This window comes from Gossypium hirsutum, chromosome D01 (assembly GCF_007990345.1).
Source record: "Gossypium hirsutum isolate 1008001.06 chromosome D01, Gossypium_hirsutum_v2.1, whole genome shotgun sequence".
Classification (NCBI taxonomy): domain Eukaryota; kingdom Viridiplantae; phylum Streptophyta; class Magnoliopsida; order Malvales; family Malvaceae; genus Gossypium; species Gossypium hirsutum.
The window spans coordinates 60,954,166-60,964,227 of record NC_053437.1 but is presented as its reverse complement, the minus strand read 5'-3'; the positions used below and the strand labels follow the sequence as shown (position 1 = coordinate 60,964,227).

The 10,062-nt window shown below is 32.5% G+C and overlaps 1 protein-coding gene across 1 annotated transcript; it reads left to right on the top strand.

Moving 5' to 3' along the window:
- The first annotated feature begins 2,705 nt into the window (after window positions 1-2,705).
- Window positions 2,706-6,298, top strand: LOC107922326 (receptor protein kinase-like protein ZAR1). Its single transcript, XM_016852312.2, has 2 exons — window positions 2,706-4,300; window positions 5,515-6,298. The coding sequence occupies exons 1-2, from the start codon at window positions 3,001-3,003 to the stop codon at window positions 6,141-6,143; spliced, it is 1,929 nt and encodes a 642-aa protein (XP_016707801.2). The 5' UTR covers window positions 2,706-3,000; the 3' UTR covers window positions 6,144-6,298.
- The last annotated feature ends 3,764 nt before the right edge of the window (window positions 6,299-10,062 follow it).

The following is a 10,062-nucleotide window of genomic DNA, read 5'->3' as shown; positions in this document are numbered from 1 at the left end:
GTGTACCGTTAAGGCATTTAAATTATATATAATCAGATAATATTTTAATAAAAATATAAGACTAATCTGTATTAAAAATTAAAGTATTGAATTTAAGCATAATAGATGAAGTAAAATTAAATTTTAGCTTTCCTATAATAGAGAGAGCAAAATTTGGGTACTCACATGTCAACACCTTCCTTTTATATATATATTTATTTTAATTTGAATATTTAATAAAAATAATTATTTAAACTAATTAATAATATTATAAAAATATAAATATTAAATATTAAATTTAAGCACAATAAAAAATTGAAATTAAAATTTAACTTTTTTTTTATAAAATTTAACTATTTTTTAAATTTGTAAAAGACCAACAACTATATACCATATGTTAACAAAGAAAGGTAATTTTGAGAGTTTTTTATATCAAAACTATAAAATAAATAAATATCAAAATAAGATAAGGGGATTAATATACACGAATGGTATTCACTATATAAGCAGCATGAACAAAGAAGATCATACACCAATAATTTTAACGGAAAATAGAACCGCCTATTTCGACCAGGGAGAATAGGCCATTCGATAGGGGATTCTAAAATAGCAGAGGCTTGGTTCGATCAAGCCGCTGAGCATTGGAAACATGCTATAGCACTTATTCCTGGTAATTATACTGAAGCGCAAAATTAGGGTCTGTTTGATTGACGAAATTGATTTTCCGGAAAATCATTTCTAACTTTTCCAGCGTTTGATTGGCGGAAAACATTTTCCATTTGGAAAATGAACTCCAAAACAAGGGAAAATGGGTTACATTTTAGAGAAAATGTCTTACCCTTTCAATTTCCGTAAGACATTTTCCGTGCTCTCCTCTCTATCGCCTCCTTCATTCCTTCCTTCATTTTCGGTAGAGAACTGCTTCTGTTTATCGATTTTCCAGTAACTTGTTTTTTTAATTATTCAATACTTATTTTTTTAACACAATTACAAATAATTTATTTGATATTAGTTTTTTTCAATTTATAACGATTAATATTGTAGCTTAATAATTGAGTATTATTATAAATAAATCATTGCAGTATATGTAAAAATAATTTAAAATATAAAAAATTATTAATATATATTAATATATGTAAAAACAACTTTTCTGAAAAATATTTTCAAAAAATTTGCCAAGCAGCAGAAAATATTTTACACAGGTTCAATCAAACACCAGAAAATATTTTCCAGTAAATTATTTTACAGAAAAGTAAAACATTTTCCAGAAATATTTTACGGAAAATATTTTACTGGCAATCAAACAGACCCTTAGTTAAAGATCACGCGTCGTTTCGAATAAGAACAAGAGCTCTCTATTTATTTATTATTATTTTAGTTTTAGGATTCGAAATTTGAATTAAAAATTAGAAAATTATATTAATATTAATATTATATTCTTATTCTATTTAATTTATATTAAATCTATTTATTTAATATTTAATTTAATTAAATAAATTACGGTACCATTTAAATTATTAAATTCGATTTTCTAGTCAAATTGAATATTTAAATAGTAAAAAATATTAATTTAATTGGAATTGTTAATTGTGTAATGGTTTGATTTTGTTTGACCTATGGGTCAAATAAAATGGAGCATTTCTCTCTTTGGGAAAAACCAATCAAAGAATTTCATAATATCATTTCTCAAATCGTTCTATTTCGTTTGATATTTCGTAAGGATAAGTAATACACGGATACAGCAAAATAAAATATATAATTCTGCTTCTAGTTCTATTAAAACTAAAACTAATAAAAACCCTTAAATGACTAAATATCAATACTCAAGTATCCCGTAATAATGAATGTGCACGTGATTTGGGATAGAGTAATATTATTTGTTCCATCCATGTAAAACAAAAAAACTCCACATTGGAACTTCTAATTGAGATATGAATACACTACACCAGTTGCACGAATAAATGGGTTTTGCACCAATATAAGTAAAGTCCATAAAAGGTTTTATAATATTAAAAAGGTCCGTTGAGCGCCTCATGGATATGTCATAGTAGATTCGAACACTTGCCCCAAATTGACTTCCAGATCATAATTGCTCTAGTGAATAACTAAAATAGAAATAGATGAGAAATAGAAGAGAAGGAAACTAATTATAAGCGTCTCTCATAGGTTCACTAATTACTGACTGTTGGTGGGTCTCTTTGTATGTGTTTCCGGAAAAAGGAGGACTCAATGATTATTCATTCGCCAGAACCAGAAGTGAAAATTTTGGTAGATAGGGATCCTGTAAAAACTTCTTTCGAGGAAAGGGCTAGGCCGAGCCATTTCTCAAGAACAATAGCTAAGGGACCCAATACTACCACTTGGATCTGGAACCTACATGTCGATGCTCACGATTTCGATAGCCATACCAGTGATTTAGAGGAAACCTCTCGCAAAATATTTAGTACCCATTTCAGCCAACTATCCATCATCTTTCTTTGACTAAGCGGCATGTATTTCCACACTCAGCGACTTAAAATAAAAAAAAGATTAAAATTAAATCACCAAAAGGTAAACATGCTAATTACAATTTACCCAAATTGATATTAAGTTAAAACATTTAATTCTTTTAAGAAAATTCCTTTAATGAAAAAACTGGATCAAGACAAAAATTCAAAATGTTTTCAAAAACAAACTTATTATTATAATATTTAGAGAATCAAGAAAAGAAAGAACAACTTTCAAGGTAAATCAAACCATTAATATTCCAATGTCTCATCCACTTAATGATGGTATTTGTCAGTGTTCTTTTCATTTTCATGATAACAAGAATGTGACTGATGTTCAATAAACTAATAATATTTTTTGAAAAATCACTGTTCACCAAGAAATTCAAACTTTTATTTTTTATACAAAACACAACCCCACATCAGACACTGTCCTGTCGCTTGTTCTTCTTCTGCAACTTCTCGTTGCGTTGAGTTGAGTTGGGTTTTTTTTTGGGATTAAATGATCGAATGAAGTGTTAGAAAGAGTGGCAAAATGATGTTACGTTTAGTTCTTGAAGTTGTTTCTTTTTTGTTTTTGTTTACTTCATTGGTTTCGTCTCTTAATTCTGATGGTCTTTCTCTTCTTGCTCTCAAGGCAGCTGTGGAATCTGATCCAAATCGATGTCTTGAAAGTTGGTCCGAGTCTGATGCAACCCCATGTCACTGGTTAGGAATCGGTTGTACTCGGAAACGAGTCACTTCGATCTTTCTTCCGAACAAAGGGTTAACTGGTTATATCCCATCGGAACTCGGTCTTCTCGACTCGTTGACTCGTCTTAGTCTTGCTCAAAACAATTTCTCAAAACTGATTCCGTATCATCTCTTCAATGCCACAAACCTTGTCTATATTGACCTGTCTCATAACTCGCTTTCTGGATCAGTTCCTCCACAGATAAAATCACTTAAAAACTTAACCCACCTCGACCTTTCCTCCAACTCACTCAATGGGTCACTCCCTGAGTCACTCGTTGAGCTTAAAAGCTTGAGAGGGACCTTGAATTTGTCTTTCAACAAGTTTTCAGGTGAAATTCCAGCTTCTTATGGAGAGTTTCCGGTTATGATAAGCTTGGATCTGAGGCACAATAATTTAACAGGGAAAGTGCCTCAAGTTGGTTCTTTGGTGAACCAAGGTCCCACCGCATTTACAGGAAACCCTAATCTTTGTGGGTTTCCATTAGGGAACCTTTGCCCTGAAGCTCAAAACCCTAGAGCTATCTTAAACCCTGAAGAAAACCCAGAAAATCCCAAAGGTTTAACCCCTGTTTTTTATGATGGGAATGGAGATAAACACAAGGAGAAAATTGGGTCGGTGGCAGCTCCTTTGATCTCCGGCGTTTCGGTGGTGATCGGAGCGGTTTCAGTACTTGTTTGGTTGGTTCGGAGGAAATGGAAAACCGGGGAGGACAAAATGGGGAAAGAGAAAAAGAGGGAGGAGGTTGAAGAAGAAGGACAAAACGGTAAATTCATGGTGGTTGATGAAGGGTTTGCCTTAGAATTAGAGGATTTGTTAAGGGCATCCGCATATGTAGTGGGGAAAAGTAGGAGTGGTATAGTGTATAAAGTGGTGGCGGGGAGGGGATCCGGCACGCTGGGGAGTACGGTTGTTGCCGTGAGGAGGTTGAGCGAGGGCGATGCCCCATTGAAGTTTAAAGAATTCGAGGCCGAAGTAGAGGCTATTGGGAGAGTTAATCACCCCAATATTGTAAGGTTGAGAGCTTACTATTATGCTGATGATGAGAAATTGCTGGTCACTGATTTCATCCGTAATGGAAGCTTGTATGCTGCACTACATGGTAACATTCCCCTCTTTGACTTCTCATTTTGTACTACAACATATGTCAATGTTTGTGGAACATGTTTTGTAGTTCAATGTTGGTTTATGGTTTTGCTATGAATGTACCCCTGAATCTGCATTATGCGCAGTAGTTATTTTGTGTACATGATGGCATTGTGTCGATAAATCCCGGTTTGGCTCTTAATTGTGGATAGAATTGTTGGTTATTGTAGTTTATAACAGAAGAAAAACAACTTTTAGTGCTTCAATTTCAACTTTCTGCTCATAGGTTATGATCTGGTCAAAGTGTTGATCGGAGTTTTTGTGCATGATAACGCTTTTGAGGCACTTTTATAATGTATTTTTGACCAAAAGTCTAGAATTTATCTGTACTCATTTTCTAGTACATGATCTTCCTTAATATTATATAGTTTATCATCTAATATATTAGGTGTATCAAGGTAAAATTACCATGGAGGCCTTGTACTTGGAGCTGGATTGCATTTTGTCTCATTTACTAAAAAAATGGGCAAATTAGTCTTTGTACGTTAGATCAAATAGTAAATTGGTTCTTCTGTAAAAAATTTTATCCTTAGAAACTGGTCCTTGTATCTCAGCATGAGACCACATCCCACTATTTGGTTCTTTAACAAAAAGGACAGGTTGGCTCTTTGATCTAATGTATGGGGACTAATTTGCTTATTTTTTGAGCAGAGGGGTCAAAATGCAATTTCACACCTAGTAAAAGGGCTTCCATGATACTTCTACCGGTGTATTGGTTAACATAGAAGCATTCTTGCTTTAGTGCATTTACTCAAATGTTGCTTCAATTCCTGACCCACACACACACACACACACACGTAGTCTATATATTTAGAGAGTTTGTTGGTCCTCATCGGTCATGTATTAACTCAGCCCTGGGTCACCTGTGATATATTTTTTCTCTCTTTTAAAAGAGTTGTCTTGCATGCCTTTTATTGGAATCATTTTCACTTTATCAAGTTTAGAACATATATGATATATAATAGTGTGGTCCTTGCTGCTTTTATGCTCATACAAATTGAATGGACCCTATCAAGTTGACTGTCAGCTGCATTTTTTGTTTATACATCATGTTTTTTGTTGATGACATTTAATAAAAGCTGGACCACTTGCACAATATTTGCATTGTTATTATCTTGAATGCAATTTATATTTATTAGCCATTCTAATGTGGTTCTTAATTTAATGCAGGAGGACCAACCGATAATTTGCCGCCACTTTCTTGGGCTGCAAGGTTGAGAGTTATTCAAGGAACTGCAAGGGGTTTAATGTACATCCATGAGTCCAGCCCTCGAAAGTACGTTCATGGCAATTTAAAATCGACGAAAATCCTTCTTGACAAGGAACTCCAGCCTTACATCTCCGGGTTTGGACTCACTCGCCTTGTCTCTGGGACTTCGAAATATGCCAGTTCGATAACCAAAAAGTTGATCTCAACCCAAACTGTTGCAGTGGGTTCAAGAATTTCAACTCCTAATTCTTACCTGGCACCCGAGGCTCGAGTATACGGTAGCAAATTTGCTCAGAAATGCGATGTGTACTCATTCGGGATTGTGCTATTGGAGGTTTTAACCGGCCAACTTCCTGATGCTGGACCTGAAAACGACGAGGAGGGATTGGAAGGTCTTGTGAGGAAAGCATTTCGAGAAGAGCGTCCCTTGTCTGAAATCATAGACTCGACACTTCTAACAGAAGTTTATGCAAAAAAGCAAGTGGTTGCAGCATTTCACATTGCACTCAATTGCACTGAACTTGATCCGGAGTTGCGACCTAGGATGAGAACGGTGTCGGAAAGTCTCGATCGTATCAAATTGCAGTAAAAAAAAAGTATGTGCAGGACTTGTAATTTGTGTGAAGTTTCCATCTTTTTTGCTGGGAGAGCTGTTTTGGTGAGTGGAAGCTGTGGGAGCTGGATCACTTTGGATGTAGGACTTGTTAGATTAATTGTTGTAATAAAGTGTCGTTTTCCTTTGAATGTTTTTCGATCAGCCTGTATTTGAATGCCGATCATCTCATTTCCTAGAGGATTTAGATTTTTAAAGCAAGGCAAATTGTTAAGAGAAACATCAACTAACTCAAAAGGATGGGTGCATTCAAAAAGGAAATAAGTAGAATTGTTTTGTTAAAGAGCAGAAAGGAAATAAGTAAAATTGTAGCAGCCTTGAATTCTGAATTCTGAATATATACTGTAAGTTCAAATAACTTAATTCTAAAGACATTTTTAATAGAGGTAGCCTTGAATGGTTTGGTTCTACTTCTCTCCAACTCATAAATAAAAGGATAATAAGCTTCAACGCACTCGAACCAACGTTTTCTTGCATTGACAACAATACTCATGACAATCGAGCTAAGACTCAACCAATAAATCCTGTAAAGCCCAAATTCTGCCCAAGCCCATTTAGAAGCAACAAACAAAAATAATAATAAACCAAACGAAAAATAAAAGTCCAATAAATTAATGTTCAGTCCATTTACAACAAAAAAGGCCCAAATTACCAAACCCAAAACAAGCCCAATAACCTAAAAACTAATCCTAGCCCACAATGTTTTTAAGAAACAAAAAATAAAACCCTAACAACAACCACAAGCAGCCGCCGCACGCCGCAACAGTAGACGCCCTTCGCGCTACCTCCTCCACGTGTGCCGCCATGTCTGTACCTGCAAAACGGAATAGGAGAGTCAAAAAGTAAAAAAACAGTGTAAAAAATAGAAAAAATAGAGAAATAAGTGGTATTTTCAGGCTATAAAAGGAGCCCCGATTTTATGTATTTGACTTATGAATGAATCAAAAGAAAACGGAAAAAAGTCAGTTCAAATACAAGCCATTTTCGAAGGTAGATCTTTTACCTTCTGATTTCTTATTTATTTACTTTTTTTTCCTTTAAAAAAACTGAAAATAAAAAGGATAAAAATCGTACCTTTTTGCGGAGGAGGTGCCGATTTCGATAAAAATCGGTGTTTTTTGAGTCGGGGAGTCGAAAAGCCCGAAAAAATGGGCGTTTTCGATTTTTTGGCCATTGCAAACTGCAGCGTCATCGCCGGCTGCCGGTGGCTGCCACGGTGGTCCGGCAACCAAAGCTGGCCGGATTCTGGGGAGTTGAGAGAGAGTTGAGAGGTTTTTGAAGTTTTTTAAAAAACAAAGGCTGAAATGAAGTTTTTTAAAAAAATTTGGGCTTAAATACCCATATCAAAACGACACCGTTTTGAGTTTTAAGTTCAGAGGCCAAAACGACGCTGTTTTGACCTTTATTGCCCTTTGACCTGCGCGGTGACCTAACCAGGGAAAGGATCCGCATTTTTTCTATTAATGGGTTATTTGTGTTTTAAGTCCTTCTCCATTTTTGATCTGTTCAATTTAGCCCTTTTCGCACTCTTTCCTTTATTTTCAAATTGGGCTTCAAGTTTTTTTCGACTGACAATTTAGTCCCTGACGCGCTAATCCTCTGGGAAGTGACACGTGTCCAGGAATTGGACTTATTGCTCATTTGGCCCTCGTTTCTTCGCGCGTGCTACAATTTAATCCTATATCGATTTTATCTTTAAATTTGCTACGAATTTTACTTCAAATTTTATTCTGATTTCAATGTAGTCCTTTGCTTAATTTTACTTTATTATTTACCTATTAATTTGTCTTGTTTTTCTTTCGTTTTTTTAGTTAATATTATTTTTTTATATATTTTTTATGTATATTTAAATCTTAATTTTTTTTCTCTTTTATAATCCATAAATATAGTCATATGTATGCTTTATTTACGTATTTATTATCTTGTTTTTACAATATTGTTATTGTCATTATTATCACCATCATTTTCATCATTTTTTTACTGTGTTATTTAATATTTAATATATATATATTTATTTACTCTCAATTTTAAATCCATCTTATATTAGTTTTTATTTTATCATTATTTTTTTATATTGGCTTGTTTATTTTATTTTATTTTGTTTTGCCATTATTAGTGTTATTTTATTCCATTGTTAGTTTATTTGGTTTTTTTTAAAAAAACCTTCAAGTTTTAAACTTATTGTTATGGTTATTGTGGTTGTTGTTGATTCGTTATTATTTACTTGTTGATTGTTAATATTAGCATTGAAATGATGTATGCTATATTATTATCGTTATTGTATGTACAACGATTTGCTTATTAATACATTCATTGTAATCGTTCGATAACTTGATATTTTATTCGCATATCACTTTAAACATTGCATTAATTTTCGTCCAAATTCGAAAAGAAGATTTTTTAAAAGCAAAGACAATATTTCGTATCTTTGGAATTCGAGAAGTTGTTCCCTAACTTACGGGGTTTCAATTTTCCGAAAAATCCGATTATACGAACCATTTTTTAAAAATACATTTTTAAAATAATCTCGGGATCAATAAAGGATCGTGTTCTAACTTACGGAATATGATCTTTTTTAAAATCGAGATAATCAAAATTTCTAAAAAATAAATAAATTTTTTGTGTTTATTCTCATGTCGGGATTAAAGTATTGTGTCCTAACTCACAGGATATAATTCTTTTTCTCGATTAATGTGAAATACACCATTCCTTAATTTATTAAGTGATTTTAAAAAGGATCATATTTTTAATTTTCTTTTCGAATTTTTAATTTTTCGACATTAAGGCATTAATTAATTGATTAGGTACCAATTTTGGGCATGATGAGGGTGCTAATCTTTCCTCGCATGTAACCGACTTCCGAACCTGTTTTTCTTGAATTCCGAAGACCAAAATTATTGTTTTAGTAAAATCAAAACGTTTTATTAAAACGATTGAATCGCAAGGTGATCTGATCACACCCAAAATATATCGGTGGTGACTCTTGTTTTTTGTTTTTCAAAATCTAAGTCGATCCTTTTATTAAAAAATGGTTTCGACAAATCCTATACGTTTGAATGATAATAATTATTGTATTAAATATAAATTCCTTTTGAAAGTAAGTGCATATCATAATATTCTATCTCACTTGGTTATGGAAGGATAATTATTTGATATATTGGTGGTGAAAAGTTTAAACTCTATACGTGAATTGAAATTTTGTCATATATTCTTAAATTATATTTAACAAAGATAAAAATAAATAAATGTGACTTGTGTCAAAATGAATAAGTCTTCTTTAAGCTTGGGTTCAATCTATAGATATTTTATTTTAGTTGTTTTATTTAAGCATTTCATATAAAAATAGTAAAAGACGAAAACATAATCATATTCATATTCATATTCATTATTCTAGTAAAACCCAATTTTTAAGTAATTTCCATGACCGAATTAGTTTGGAGTTAACTCATGACACCAACTTAGTTAAATATTTAAAAATAATAAGGTTAATATATATTTTGTGCTTTGAACTTGTCTAGTTGTATTTTATCCTAATTGGTACCTAAACTTGTATTTTATTAACCAGTTTGGTACCTTCGCACTAACACTGTTAGTTTGTACTCACGTGGCACCGCTAGACAATCTGGTGGTGCGACATGGTAGTCTCTTAGTATACAACATAGCAAACATAAATGTGAAAATATAAAAATATTTATAAAATATATAAATTAATTTGTATCTCGGCAATCATTTGTCCAAATTGATTCTTGATGCATTTTTAGTGATTTTATATATTTTTAATTTTTTCTTATAAATATCAAGTTATTTATGTTATTATTTTGAAAAAAATAGAAAATATAAAAATATATAAAAAAGCGTATAATATTTTGAAAAGTATATAATTTATAAATTTATT